At 42.5% G+C, this 15,537-nt stretch overlaps 1 protein-coding gene across 4 annotated transcripts in view; it reads left to right on the forward strand.

Moving 5' to 3' along the window:
• The window catches only part of abr (ABR activator of RhoGEF and GTPase), a 128,439-nt gene that overhangs the window by 56,961 nt on the left and 55,941 nt on the right, over positions 1-15,537 (forward strand). For all 4 annotated transcript variants that reach the window (XM_086225702.1, XM_086225699.1, XM_086225700.1 and 1 more), the window contains 4 exons: positions 2,397-2,495; positions 5,659-5,844; positions 12,641-12,748; positions 15,174-15,234. In XM_086225702.1, the coding sequence (XP_086081828.1) occupies positions 2,397-2,495; positions 5,659-5,844; positions 12,641-12,748; positions 15,174-15,234 (454 nt within the window). The remainder of the gene's footprint in view (positions 1-2,396; positions 2,496-5,658; positions 5,845-12,640; positions 12,749-15,173; positions 15,235-15,537) is intronic.

Consider the following 15,537-nt stretch of genomic DNA (forward strand, 5'->3'; position numbering starts at 1 on the left):
ACCAGAGTCTGCTTTAGGGACGTGGAGGTGGGTGTTAGTCGTGATTTTGTTAAAACAAGCAGGTCATGACTTGTTCCTGTCTCCCTCATCGTCTTATCAGGCGGAGCTGCTGTGCTGATATGATTGTCAGGATCTGGCTGTGTTAATAATTAAACCTCCATCCTGCTCACAGCTCTGGTCTTTAGCCTTTATGAAGCACATAAGTGACACTTCAGCGTCACTGCTTTGTTGCCTTTTGGCTGTTGACTCACACTTGTGGCTCTTTCCATCCAGATGCTGGATTGTATTCTCTGGCAAAGTAGTTTAATATTAGCATGCACCTTAAAAAAGGTGTTGGGGAAGAGCATTGGTGTATTTTAAAGCTTTAGTTCATCATAATTTTATATAAATGAATGCCTCTTACAGGTAATCCTTGCTAAATAATTTCACATAATGGTCATTAAGGTCACCACTGCCATGTAAATCTCCTTGCACATCGAGATGGTGTTGCTGTACGTGGTGACACTCCCGCGCTGCCAGGCAGACGAGGCACACTGCACATGCTCTCTCAACACTGCCGGCTACTGCTGATTAGCCCTCTGCTAACTTGGATGTAGATAAATAATTAAATCATGTTGCTCCTGCAGACTTGTTATCAGATCAAACTGATCAAATTCCGATAGTAAGATGAGTTATGTCACTCGGGTCATGTGACGCTCCAGGGTTTTACAGCTAAGACAGTAAAAGTGGGGTATGCTACAGCTAGTGCAGCCGGAATATTTCGATTAGCCACAAATCCAAAGGCTACTGCAACAATTGTGACAGTCTTTTTAAAGTCAAAACTGTAATGAGGTAGTGGCTCATGACATCATCTTCTGCTCTCTAGCCTTACATGAGCAAAGCAGGAGCAGCCTGCATTTTGTCCAACTTCCTCCAAACTCAAACTGAAACGACCACTTGCGTTCTCTTGCTCTTTGCAGTATCATTTGCATCGTGTAGTTGATCCTCAGCTCTCTTCAGGCCTTCACCAAGCCCAGTGCTGTTTGTGTAAACTATTTTATTAACAGCTCACTAATTATATGAGATGACACAAGGAGCCATGATACCCCAGGGTGGGAACATTTATTTTTGAGTCATCATCAGCTGCCACTGTTAGCACCCAAAAGTACTCATTTGGTATTTTTGCTTTCTTTATACCAACATAAACATCAGTTCATCAAGAAGTAATTCAAACACTCAATTTTGAAGCAATGAATGGTAGCCAATCAATGGCATGGGCCGGTTTTGCAGTTCATATTTGTAAGACTGCAGGGAGAATTGTCTGTCAAGTTTTTCAAAAATGTAATCACACCTGAGACCACATTTGACTCACCATTCTGCCATTTTGGGATTAAACATGGTGCAGGGGTGGCATCGCCAGGCCTCTCTTTCTCAAACACATGACTCTCAGAGGTGCTCTCAGCCCCTGAAATTTCGCTGCACGATTGCTGTACCGTGAGTCAGATTTAGTTCTGGCATAATTCAGTCGGCTGCTCTGGTTATACATTGACATGTAAATCTGGTTTACTGGAATTCATCCTGATGTGAGGTGTTGACCCTCCTTGAATGAATGTGCTGTGAGGGACAGAAGGTAGAACAATGCAATGATCACATACTTCTCTAAATCCCCACTTGCTCTTGTATTTCTGTCATTTCAAGTGAGTACTGTCCTCAGCAGGGCGGCACGGTGGTGCAGTGGTTGGCACTGTCACCTCACAGTAAGTAGGTTCTGGGTTTGAGCACGAGATCTTTCTGTGTGGAGTCTGCATGTTCTCCCTGTGCCTGCGTGGGTTCTCCCCGGGTACTCTGGCTTCCCCCCCACACCGTAGGCGTAGCTTTGAGTGTGAATGGTTGTCTGTCTCTATGTGTTGGTCCTGTGATGGACTGGTGACCCGTCCAGGGTGAACCCCGCCTCTCGCCTGAAGGCTGCTGGGATAGGCTCCAGCCCCCCTTGTGACCCTTAACAGGATAAGTGGTAGAAAATGGATGGATGGATGGATGGGCTTTCCTCAGCATAATACGAATGTGTGTGTGCGTGTGTGTGTGTGTGTGTGTGTGTGTGTGTGTGTGTGTGTGTGTGTGTGTGTGTGTGTGTGTGTGTGTGTTTTTTAATTTAGACAGTGATTTTCTTGAAATTGATGTCAAAATACAACAACTGGCTGAAGTAAGACTTTCCACAGAGGAAGCAAGCCATTAGATGTTTTTAGATGAAAGCTGCTCATTCATTATGTTTACCTGATGTGGCATCCTGTGGGAAATGAGCCTGAGTCATAGTTCTGACTGATTGATGAGAAATTAATCCTTGAAACAAAAAAGAGCATCATGTGTTATGACTGTTAAAGTATTACAGGATTCTAATTGTGTATTTTATCCGGCAGGGGGACATAGAGAAAGGCCTGGAGATGAAGAAACTGGTGCTCTCAGGTTTCTTGGCCAGTGAGGAAATCTACATCAACCAGCTGGAGGCTCTGTTATTGGTAAGACACACTGCTACTAGATGGTGTTGGGAAATATTACAGCTTGAGTTCAGAATCAGGGTTCCTTCACTTGTAGACGTTGAATAGATTAGCTGAGGGCTGAAGGCATAACTGTCTGTTTTTGTCTTAACACAATATCACCTTGACAACGTGTTTTGTAAGATTGGTCACAAACGTCCATGTTTGTTTGTCACAAACAGCATTTTGGTGGTCAGAAGTCTGAAGTCCTCCATGACATCATTACAAATCCTTCCCGTGATAAGCAGTGTTGTGGTACTCTTTACATTTAGACATTGTTTACACTTTTACATTTTTATATCATTTCCATGTCTTTATCATGTAGTTAAGACTAAAACTCTTATTCCACATTTTAAGTTGCACTTGATGATTTTCAGGAGAACTGTTACTTTCTGGGATCGTTATTTGTTTGCACAGCCCCGGAGTTTCATGTGACCTGTGCCCAAAAACTGTGCTTTATTGTGCTATTTTTATGTCAAAATTTATATAGTTTCTGCAGAAAATAAAATTCAACAGCCCACGAAAGATTAGAATCTACTTTGCCCTCCTCTACAACACAATTTTTCCAGTTTTAAATAGCCGGACTAAAACCACTGGCAACACTTCAATTTGTCAAACTGCTTGAGACTACATTACCATGTGAAAACCTGCGTGTTGGTGTGTGTGTGTGTGTGTGTGTGTGTGTGTGTGGATACCAGCCAACCATTGTGAGTCACAAGCAAAAACTAATTGGAAAATGAAAGCAGTGGCCAATCCCCACATTAAGAGAAATTCTGTTTTAATAAACAAATACAATTCAGACACAAGTTATTAATGTGGGAGTGTTTGTTGCTGCTGTGTCAATCATCTTTTCCAAGTATTTCTGCACATTAATTGTATGTTTTAGCTGTTAAATTCTTCTTTTTTTTTTGTTGCTGTTTACAAAGTCTTACATGATCTTGCACCTTATATCAGCTATATCATGTAACTACAAGCCCCAACTAGGAATCGTCAATCCTAAAATGAAACAAAACAGCTTTTCCATTTTCATCCATTTTATGTTTTTTTTCCTGTTTTTCCTGTTCGTTCCTAGAATTTTAGCACATGACCGCTCACATAGATACAGACATGCTGCAGTGCTGCTGTGGTGTGTGTGTCTGTGTTTCATGTGAAGTGTCAGAAGCCATCACTGGTTAATGGTTACAGCAGGACCACACTCACAGCAGCTTCCTGCAGGACCAACAAAACAAGCTGAACAGTGTCATCACATCCTGCTGCTTGTAGCCGCACTGTGACAAGTAGACACGTAGTCAGTTTGCCTGTAAATTTGTCATGTCGTGTGTCTGTTCACCCCTTAGTGATGACGTGGACTAATAAGGAGTTCGTCCTCTCAGTTATGGAGAGAACACCTCTATTTTTCACCTGATAATTGATTTTAAAATAAACTAGACCCTCGCTGGCTTTTTACTGGACATCTGTTATATTCAGACAAGTGGAGAGTTGCACTGTGATACATGAGGTCAGCAATTACCTCCACCAGTGTTTTTCTATCAGCAGGATTATGCAAAGCCAAACATGGTGGAGAAAAGGCCAAGGAAGATTTGACTAAGTTTTGGGGCGATGTAGTCAGAGCAAAACTTGGTGGCCACTAAAAATGAAATTAAATGTTGGCGTTCTCCCAGTGGGTCAACCTGATTTGGTCAAACACCTAAAGAACCTGCAATTGGTTAACTATGAAGAGTTTATGCGATGAGGGGTTACCACGGTGAGGCGGCACGGTGGTGCAGTGGTTCGCACTGTTGCCTCACAGCAAGAAGGTTCCGGGTTCGAGTCCCTGCTCGATCACAGGATCTTTCTGTGTGGAGTCTCCATGTTCTCCCTGTTCCTGTGTGGGTTCTCTCTGGTACTCCAGCTTCCTCCCACAGTCCAAAGACATCAAGAGGGGACGAGGCTGATTGATACTCTAAATTGACCGTAGGTGTGGCTGTGAGTGTGAATGGTTGTCTGTCTCTATGTGTTGGCCCTGTGATGGACTGGTGACCTGTCCAGGGTGAACCCTGCCTCTTGGGCTGCTGGGATAGGCTCCACCCCCCCAGACCTTTAACAGGATAAGCGGGAGAACATGGATGATGGATGGAAAAACACTAACTCCATAATAACAAAGGGAAAAAAAACAGCATTGGCTGTAATATATAGGAATTAAATGGCTTGATCTCATGAGTTGATGACACGACTCATTTAGGCTGTTCAACCTTCAATCGTTCACTTCAGCTTTTTAATGACACCAACAGATTTGATCAGATTTTCTCCACAGAGATACATTTCTTAAATCTTCAGTCACCTAACATTGGGAAGTTTTAGGGATGGCTAATATTTAGATGGAAGTGTCGACCGTCTTCCCAGCATGCACTGGGACCATAAACTCATGCCAATTTTATCAGGGGAAAGTTTAGATAATGAAAGAACTCTTAACATTTTTTTTTGTCACGACTGCGTTTATCCTATAATGTAAATTACATTATTAAAGCATGAGTCAAGACGGCATCTTTTAAAGACCATGTTGTGCGTGCGGAGGTTAATCATCATCAATGCTGCGTTTAAACATGGCCTGATAAGGCTTCATGCCACAACTTAAATTAGAGAAAGACTGACTCATCATCAGCAACCAGACTTTTGCTTCTATAACGTGAAAAACCTTTTTGTTTCCACTGTAATTTAGTGTCCGTCCTCTACCATGTCCACCTCACAAATCTCTGTGATTAGCTGAGTTGGTGTGTAGGCAGAGAGAGACAGAGAGAGTCATCCGATGCTAAAATAACACGCTGTCACTGAGTGACGCAGAGCAGGATCAGAAATGGTTTAGTACCTTTTTAAAATCAGTATTTGTGCATAAATCCACTTTAATGGCCTTGTAAATAGAATACCATATAAAATCACTAAATTACGCAAAGTCTCAACTGTGAACTTAAAATTGCGCACGCACGCACACAGACACACACACACACACACACACACACACACACACACATATATATATATATAAATAGTATCTAAGTAATTCCAGATTCTTTTCCAGATTCTCTCTAGGTCTTGATATGTTAGGTAACCTTTGGGGATCTTGTGTCCTGTTAACTGAGTCTTCCCTCCTCTGTCTCTGCCCGTCCAGCCCATGCGTCCCCTGAAAGCCACGGCCACAACATCGCAGCCAGTCCTGACCATCCAGCAAATAGAGACCATCTTCTACAAAATCCAGGACATCTTTGAGATCCACAAGGAGTTCTATGACGCCCTCCTACCCAACATCCAGCAGTGGGATGAAAAGGTCACTGTGGGGCATTTGTTCCAGAAACTGGTGAGTGTGACGTAGTACGCAGCACTTAGAATGGGCGGCTGTTTTTTTTCCCCCTTCTCGATCATACGCAAGGTGATGTCAGACTCTTCCTTTTGCTCATGAATCACTTTCCCAATTTAGATGGTGGGTGCGCAAGTGTCTGTGCTCTGAGTGCATAGTAGACATGCAGCACCCTCCAATCTGTGGTGTTGTAATGTTATGTTGCATCATGCAACAGCATCATCGTGTGATGAAGTGTGTAAAATGTCAGCGACGCTTCAGTGTCCCAGTGTCAAGAAATCAGATTCACAGAGGATAATTAGACGAGGGATTTCTCAGCATATAACAAGAGCATGTGCTTGTACTCTGTGTGTGTGTGTGTGTGTGTGTGTGTGTGTTTTAGATACTTATTACACGTGTTAGAGATATTCCAGATGGGCTGATGCAATGTGGTGTAATCGAGACTTTCAGCTAAGAGGTAAGAAACTGGACCTTTGTAGGAAGTAGTAGCCGGCGTGGAAAAATCCCCCCCAAAAAATCCAAATACTATCGATGTTGAGTTCAAATCATCACTTGTTTTTCACAGCAGTAGTGTAGTGTAGTTTGATTCGAGTTAATAACCCCTGGTCACATTAAGTTCAAATTATGTGACATTGGTGAGCACATTTCTGTTTTGAGGATGAGAGTCAGCGTCACGCTCGCTCAGACAAATAAACACCTCCCAACTAAGACTCGGGGACTTCCTTCTCAAACAAGTGGTAAAACGTTTCTGTCAGATCTGGCCTGTGATTCAGTGTTTATTTCTGTGGGCTGGCAGCTTTGATAGAACCAGAAGTATTTTCAAGATGTTACAGATTAAAACAGTTTGTTCTGGCCAAAGGACATTTGCCCTTTAAATGTGCGCAAGCAAAAAAGTAAAGTCTAGGTCTTGATTTAAGTGGATAGCAACAGAAAATGAAGGTGTGAAATTGTTTGCTATTAGATTTGACACTTGGTACCCAGTAAATGTTACACTGCGAGAGTAAATCAGGAAGTCAGTGCTATCATTATTAGGAACTTGGGTGAGATGTGCAGCTCGTTCTGGCTGTTGGTACCTCAAACGAACATTTGTTTTTTATTGTCAGGCAAAAATCATTTCATATAGTAAAGTCTCATAAGGATTCGTAAAATTAAAAAAAAGAAAAGATTAAGATTCATTTTGGGAACGTTGGGAAAAAATGTGGAAAAGAAAAATTGTGATGAAAGTCATTACTTTGTTGTGTGAGCAAATCGTCCAATCACAGCAGAGCGATCTGACTGAAAAGAACAGAAAAACAAGTGCTTTTTGTCTTCAGGGGAGCGAATATGGTTCCGTTTAAGATTTGAACAACTCACAAAGGCTGTCAAAAAATGTGAACCTTAAACTTATGGTCTTATTTACTTGTGTCAAACACACTCCCTTGACAAAGGATCAGGGCACCTGAATAACATTAGCTAATATACTATTGCTTGTATATTCCCAAGAAAATACCTTCAATGTGTTCATTTTTTTTGTCAAATATATTTTATTTAAGAAAATATTTGAGCTGTAGCACAGTGTACATTTCTAATCCAGTGTACATTTTATTTTTCTTTTAAGAAGAGCAAAAACAAAAGGGCACAAATCAACGCTTGATACACATAAAAACCCCCTTCACACCCGACCCCCCTCCCATCTATTCTGCTCAGTGCATAATATGAAACAGAACAGGTAGCGATGGAAAATAATCCTTTGATAGGAGAGAGTGCCAAAAATACTAGTGGACAACGAGCCACAGAGGGTGTCCACGCTATGGGATATTTGTCATGTGGTGGACGAGGGGCAGCCAGACCCCGTCTTATTGTGACTCTTTTTTTTATTTAGGTAGAATCTTATTTTTTCCTAGGTGAAGGGTGTTTGTCATTTCTTTGCGCCACAGCTTAAGGCCCCGTTTACGCGATGCAAAAACGGTGACGTTTCCATGCGTTTTGGCCTTTCGTTTACACGAAAACGACGCTTCAAGTCACCGAAAACGATCGCTTCTGATTTTGAAAAACTCTGTTTTCACGTTTGCGTGTCAACAGGGGGAAACCAACATTTAGGCTTCAGAATGTCACGCGCCATCGCAGAAGTAACGGGAAGTAACTTGTGTCATTCGTTGTTGTTATTTTTTTCTAGGATTCTGATTGACTAGCATGACTTTACGCGTCTCGTTACACTGCCGCCTATAGGTTTGGCATGCTCATAGCTGTTCTTAACAGTGTATTTATGTGTGTTTGTGTAAATGAAGATATTTTGAAAACGGTCTGGTGTCAACGATGTTATTTACGAAAACGTAGAGGGGGAAAACATCCGTTTTTGTAAATACCCGGCTATGTGTAAACGTGACTTAAATGTAGGAACTTCCTTTTTCTTCCAAAAAGTCAGTATAAATTTTTTTGGCTTAAATGTGTTAACTTAAACATTTGTTAGCCAGACAACTCACTAAAATGTCAGCACAAAACTGACCTGCTGTAGTGGCAGAATAATCATTTAATTTTCTCTTGAAAAATGGAGAACACTGAAATTTAGCGTTAAATGTCTTTTTTTTCTGTTTTTGTGTGTGTGTGTGTGGGGGGGGGGCAAATGGTTTTTATGTTATCTTGCTGAGTGACAAACAGCTCTGAAAATGTTACCGTGGTGAAAGTAACACAACACAATCCGAGCTTTCAGGAATGTGATACATTTCGTAGTTCCTCGTGTTCCCACTCCTCTCTGTCGACTCCGGGAGTCGTACCACCCAGTGACACCTATAAGTGTAGTCATCAGCTCCCATCTGTGCTGCGTATGCATGCGGGCTTGTCATATTGCGACTAAACGTTTAGTCAGAGTGGCAGTGCGACAGCACAGATGGTGGTGTAATTAGCTGGCCTATTCCCTACTGCACATTGTCAGCCACATGGAGCAGCATAGACGGGGACAAGTCACAGAAAAAAGCCTGCAAAAGATCCAAGTTTTCTCACCTTTTCAGACGTGATGGGAGTCTCCGCTGCAGCCTGGGACTGCCAGGAGTTAATTTTAACAACCAAATTCTAAACATCCCCGTAGGCATAACATGGTTAATCTGGCCAGTCATGGATGTCAGCTGCTTTTCAAGCACTTTGGTTGGCATTCTTCTGTACTTCATGTATTATGTTAATGTGGAAATGGTTTCTCTCTGGGGCAGCACGGTGGTGCAGTGTTTCGCACTGTCTCCTCACAGCAAGAAGGTTCAGGGTTCTAGTCTCGGCACGGGCACAGGATCTTTCTGTGTGGAGTCTGCATGTTCTCCCTGTTCCTGTGTGGGTTCTCTCTGGTATTCCAGCTTCCTCCCACAGTCCAAAGACATCAAGAGAGGACGAGGCTGATTGATACTCTAAATTGACTGTAGGTGTGACTGTGAGTGTGAATGGTTGTCTGTCTCTCTGTGTTGGCCCTGTGATGGACTGGTGACCTGTCCAGGGTGAACCCCGCCTCTTGTCCTAAAGCCGCTGGGAGGGGCTCCAGCACCACACGACCCTTGACAGGATGAGCGGAAGAAAATGGACAGATGGATGGTTTCTCTCTGATAACTACTATGATAGATTATTTTCATCTTGATACAGCTATGAGGGTTAGAATTGTGCTTCTCCGTGCATAAACTCATTTTATCTCACTTTCACACCTGTATTTATTTGGTCAAAATGCTACACGGCTGTCACATCTGCAAAACATAACTGACGCTTTCGGTTGAAATATCAGTGGGAACAATGTATTCAGCAACAGGGGGAACCTTAGTATAAGAGGTTACTGCACATACACTGCTTCGTTGTGTGATTGATTGTTCACTGTGCACAGCAGTTGTGACCAGCCAGGGTTGCGCATGTGCAGTGTACTGTATACATCACAAAAACAGATCTTGTTGAGGACAGAGTTCCTCAGCATTGAAATTAGGGCCCGGCTGATATGGATTTTTAGGGGCTGGTGCCGATTTTCGATATTAGGGAATAAAAAATTCTAATAACCGATGCATCGGCCGATTAAATATAGTTCCCAACACTTGTTACAAAGATTTAAATTCAAGGGCAACACCCACCATCACCTCACTAAACATAAAGAAGTCTCTCCGACAGTGTCAACATCTACAAAGTAATACATTTACTGAAGTAGCGTTCATGGTAGGGCTGTTTTTGGTGTGCAGTACATTGCACAGTGTCTAATTAAGAGGTCAGTAAGTGCGTGTCTGAGGGTCAGAGGCAGGTGAATAAACACCGTTATCAAAGTCTCTGGTAAAACATGATTTGAAATGCGCCTCTCGGATGTCCTCTTAACGTGCGCCCACATTTTCTTTGCACGGTGAAGTTATAACTTCGACCAGAAAAGCCTTTTCTTCCTCAAAGCCATAAGTAAAAAACACAGTACGTACTAATAAATAAATGCAGCCTATCACAGTTTTTGCACGGCGACAAAGCGTCGTCCTAATTTGCTCCAGTCGTCTGTAGTCTGGTAGCGTGCAACTGCCTGAGGGAGTACAATATTACTTTGAGTTACTGTAAAGTTACCATGACATCATTCATAGTGCCGTGACTGACTCGGTTAAATAGTTTAGCTAGGTAGCTGATACTTAAGCTAGGTTATCCTTATTTCCTTTAGCTTGCTAACAAATCATGTCACGCTCGGCTGATAATATCAGTGAAGCGTAACAGACACAACGAGGCACGTCATGGGACGTTCGAAACTTATTCAATTTTTAAAATGTATTTATTTATTTCACAAATTAGTTATTATTAACTTACCATTGAGGCAAACTGCTCGGTTTCAGTATGCATGCGCTGTTGGCTTTTCAGTACCGTCCACTACTTCGCTCTGTGGGGTTGCCGTGGAGCGTGACATGAGAGGAGTCGGATGCCCTCCACCAGATACACAAGGACATCATTTCTGAGAAAAACACTGTATTTATGGCATTTTATTACTGAAAATTACGTGTTGAAATCGATGTCAATCGGTCAACTTTTGCTCAATTAAATCGGCTGGCCGATTTATCAGTCGGGCCCTAATTAAAATATTTAATTTCTTTGCTTTTCTGTACTGATCCTTCTCAACATACCATGTAAAGAGAGCGGAGTACCATCTGAAAGGCAAACGCGTGGACACAGGCTATGTACGTACCTCCTACAAGCTGAACTCAGCCAAAATCACCAGGAAAAATGTCAGTTTTTCACTCAGTTAAAAGAATCTGCCTCAAAATATAACTGGTTCTTTGGCTCATTGTACACTCCTCCACCAAAGCTGATGCGTAGTCACGCTAACAGTTAGAGACATTCCGTCAAATACCTGACCTTTTGGCCGAAGGTGATCAGATTTTTTTTTTTTTTTTGGATTCAGAAAAAGAGAGCCTAGAACCATGACGAAGATATTGTTAGAAACATGGTTTTAACTGCAATGTGCTTCTGTCCGATATGTCAGAGAGGATTTTGACACATCCAAATTATACAGGCATTTTTATCAGCTGGAAAGTGTCTATTTCCAGTTGTCTAGTGCTCTTCTGTTTCTCTCTCACTCTTATTTCAAAGGCTTACTCCTCTTTTCTTCTTTTCCTCTTCATCTTTTTTCTTCCCTCCTCCATTCTCAGTCGCAAGGTGTTGTTTTACCGCCAGCTATTTCCACCCATGAGCCTGTTCTTTGAAGCAAAGCCACTATGTTAGCTGGAGACATTTTACATCGGTCACATGTGGGCAAAGTTGTTTCTGCTTGGTTTCTAGTGTGGAAATAGTGATGACACTTGGGGGTTTCTCCCTTAAAGGCAATGTTTTGTGTGGACCTGATGAGGTCATGATACATAGATAGGAGCGTGACTTTGAAGGACTTGTTCTGGTTGATAGATGCATCAGATGATATTACAAAATAACTGACGGCTGTTCTCGTTTCTCCATCATCTGTTCCTATTGACATCATCTTCACGGTGCAAGATGACTCCTTAATTCTCTACTTCATGATCTGAGGGGAAGTGGCAGGAGAGGAAATGAAAATAGGAAGGGGGACAAAAGTAACAAGTGTTCTTCATTCACGCTGTTCGGTTGAATCCAACTTCTCAGCTCTAATCAGCTCTTCAGCAAAGCCTTTCAAGCGCAGCCGAAGCAGGATGCATATTCATGCACTGCTGGTCTGCAGCTTGTGTTGCAAAGCTCATCCAGTGCAGCGGGGGGGCTGTTACTGAAAGGGAAAAGAGGCCAATCAGGAGAGTGGCTTTACGGGAGTGTGTGTGTGTGTGTGTGTGTGTGTGTGTGTGTGTGTGTGTGTGTGTATGTGTGTGTGTCTGTGTGTCTGTGTGTGTTCTTGTACTTGCTACATATTGAGGACTAGAATACGTATTTAACCAACAGAGTGAGGACATTTTTGGAAAGTGAGGACATTTTAGCCGGTCCTCACTTCTTCAAAGGGCCGTTTGAAGGTCAAGACTTGGCTTTAGGGTCGAGGTTAGAATCAGGTTCAGGTTAGGTTTAGGGTCAGGCAGTCAATTGAGATGGTTAGGTTCAAGGTGAGGGGCGAGGGAGTGTATTACGTCAATGAAAGTCCTCACAAAGATAGAAGTACAAGGGTGTGTGTGGGTGTGTGTGTATCTATCTATCGCTATCTATCTCTGTCTATCTATCTATCTATCTATACTGTATGTGTGTGTGTGTGTGTGTGTGTGTGTGTGTGTGTGTGTGTGTGTGTGTGTGTGTGTCTGTGTCTGTGTACTCAATGTTGTTTTTAGTATTAGATTTGAACTAGTGACTCATAGTTTCCCTTCATGTCTTCCTGTCTCTGAATGTGTCCCAGGCCAGCCAGCTTGGAGTGTACAAGGCCTTTGTGGACAACTACAAGGTGGCGCTGGAGACAGCAGAGAAATGCAGCCAGGCCAACAGCCAGTTCCAGAAGATATCAGAGGTACGCCGTCCATCTCCCAAAGACTCTTAAGACCCTTTTCAGATCTGCCATGAAGATGTGACCCAACACAAGTGGTCATTGTGGATGTGTTTTCTCAGGGGTGTCCACCTATGATCTCACTGGCTGCCCTGTGAGGGGAATAAACACCTACATAATTACCAATATTTTACTCCTGAATGTACCCGTCGCAGATTGTACCTCTGGTAAAGTTATTTTTTGCTTTGGATTGTGTTAAACTCTGAAATTCCTTTAGTTTGTTGGTTTGATATTAAAAGCAGAAGATGGTGAAAATGAAAACGATCCAGACGGGGTCTGTTCCTCGGTACTTTCCCATCAAAATATTTCATGCACATTTTGAAGTATTGCATCAAAAAGGTTGATGATATTGATGGGGGGTGGGGGGTGTCAAGCAAAAGTTTTCACAATGGCTTGAGGTGATTTTTTTTTCTGTTTTGCAAAATAAAGAGTAAATGCACAAAAGCAGGACATGAAAACTCATAATTCAGATCAGCTCTGACACAGGAAACCTTACTCATGTAACTGACCAGCTGTTTCCATCGTTGTCGTCTTCCTAGTTATTCCCAAATTTTGCTTTTGTCTCTGTAGAAGCAGGAACATGCCCAAAACTAGCTGGTACCAAAGAACAGTTGCAATTTTTTTGAGTGAAGATAATGCCTAAAGACCTCTCTTCATCTTTTGATGCCTTTAATGAACCGAAACAAAACAGTAGGTTGACCTGTTGTCATTCCAGGTTCGACTTCTTCTTCTTTTGCGCTGCCTTACAGCTCATGACGTCTGTACCGCCATCTTCTGACTGAAACTACACAGTTTGGATTATTTGCATCAAACAACTTGATGGAAATGGCTATATTTTGCATTTTGTATTTTGCTGACTTTCTAGAATTCGCTTAAAATTTGCTCGACAAACAGAAATGTGGCTACTGTGGCCCAGGACTCATTTGTGTTCACACTGATAGAACAACGCGGCCCGGACCACCCCGGATGTGTGGATGTCAGAGCGTATGGAGTGTGTTCACACTTCTTGTAACAGTGCATCATTGGACGATTGACCAACCCATCGTTGAGGATCACACCGTCACATTAACCCTCCTCAGCGAAATGAAAGAGAAAATGATTGAGCACACATGGAATGACGTGTGAGCGGGGGAGGGGGGGGGCAGAGCCTGTAGAAACATCCTCTTTCGGGGGAGAAAGTGTGTTTATGGCAAATGTGGTCTCATTTTGAGGAACAACAGGTCAACATACCCTCCTCAAGTTTGTTTGATGCTGCCAGCCACTTCAGGGCTCATGAATGTAAGAAATGCTGGAGGTGAGGATGAATCTGTTTAGTACTGAGGAGGAGGAGAGATGCGAGGTGTTTAAACCCCCCTGACTGCTCAGGAGGTGTTATTGCTGTTAATTAACTGAACATCCGTGACGGAAGTAACTACATTGAAACACACATGAGGACATAATCAAAGTGTAATCCCCCCCCCCCACACACACACACACACACACCTTCACCACAACCCCACTACAGAACATGAAAGTTAAACCAAAAGGACAAACCCTTTAAATGAGGTTGACGCTGAACTATCTGACATTGCCAGTGGTAAAAAGTTCCCCTAAAAAATACGTTAAAGCAGATGAATTTGGCATAGAGTTGGTCAGTATCTTAACAGTACGGGCTGCACAGTAAAGCCAATAGTGGAACGTTCCTAAATACATTAGGACAGAGGTCGGAAAAAACACCAGAATTGTCCTTTAGTACCAAAAAATATTAAAGATCTTTTTTTTGTGTAATTATTATAGTGATGGAAATTACCCTGGCACTTGCTGTCTCAGACGACTGTAAGAGTCATTATTTTTCAATATTCTAACACAGACGTAATCAATACTAAACCGGACAACCTATGTTTTAAGTATGTATGACGTTATTAACCACAAACAAGCTTGAGCTCTCAATATGTTACATAGTTACTTGACACCTTTTAATATTCCTTTTTTGTTCTGTTACATTTTTTAATAATTTACCAACCACTGCTGGGTATAAGCAGCTATGACATGGCATTGTTCGCAGTTACGTCAAATGTTTTTAACACCAGAAAATTTAACTAAACTCTGACTAAAACCTTGAATGGCACGGTTTCTCCATCATGCAGTGGAGGTGCGTTGAAGGGTATAAATATAATGAAGGTTGCTGGTCCGCCCTCCCGCCTCTGTCTCGCTCTGCTGCAGTAAACAATGCTTCATCATTAGTTCTGCCAATATCAGCCAAGCAAGTAGAGGTGTGTGTGTGTGTGTGTGTGTGTGTGTGTGTGTGTGTGAGAGAGAGAGAGAGAATGAGAGAGAGAGCTGGAGGATGTGTTTGTGTAAAATTAATGAAACTGATCATTCCTTTCTTTGTTTCTTTGTTTTCATCCAGAACCTCAAAGTAAAAGGTCCCAAAGACTCTAAAGATTGTACCACAACAGTTTCAATGGAGGGTAAGTTTGTGTGTGTGTGTGTGTGTGTGTGTGTGTGTGTGTGTGTGTGTGTGTGTGTGTGAGATGTATGCTGTTTAAGTCTGGTTGCTTTAAGACTCCAGTCCTGCCCCTTCTACTTGTGTATGCAGTGGTGGGCTTTGGGAGGCAAACCAGCGTTTTGTGAGCGCTCTCTCTCTCTCTCTCTGTGTCTCTCTGTCTCTCTCTCTCTCTCTCTCTCTCTCTCTCTCTCTCTCTCTGTGACTGGTTGCTTGAAAAACGGAGTCGGTAGTCAGGGGAAGATAGTGAGGAGAGGAGAAGAGGGAT

The sequence above is a fragment of the Aulostomus chinensis genome, chromosome 15 (assembly GCF_037954235.1).
Source record: "Aulostomus chinensis isolate RoL2024-O1b breed Wild chromosome 15, RoL_Achi_v1.0, whole genome shotgun sequence".
NCBI classification, from domain to species: Eukaryota; Metazoa; Chordata; class Actinopteri; order Syngnathiformes; family Aulostomidae; genus Aulostomus; species Aulostomus chinensis.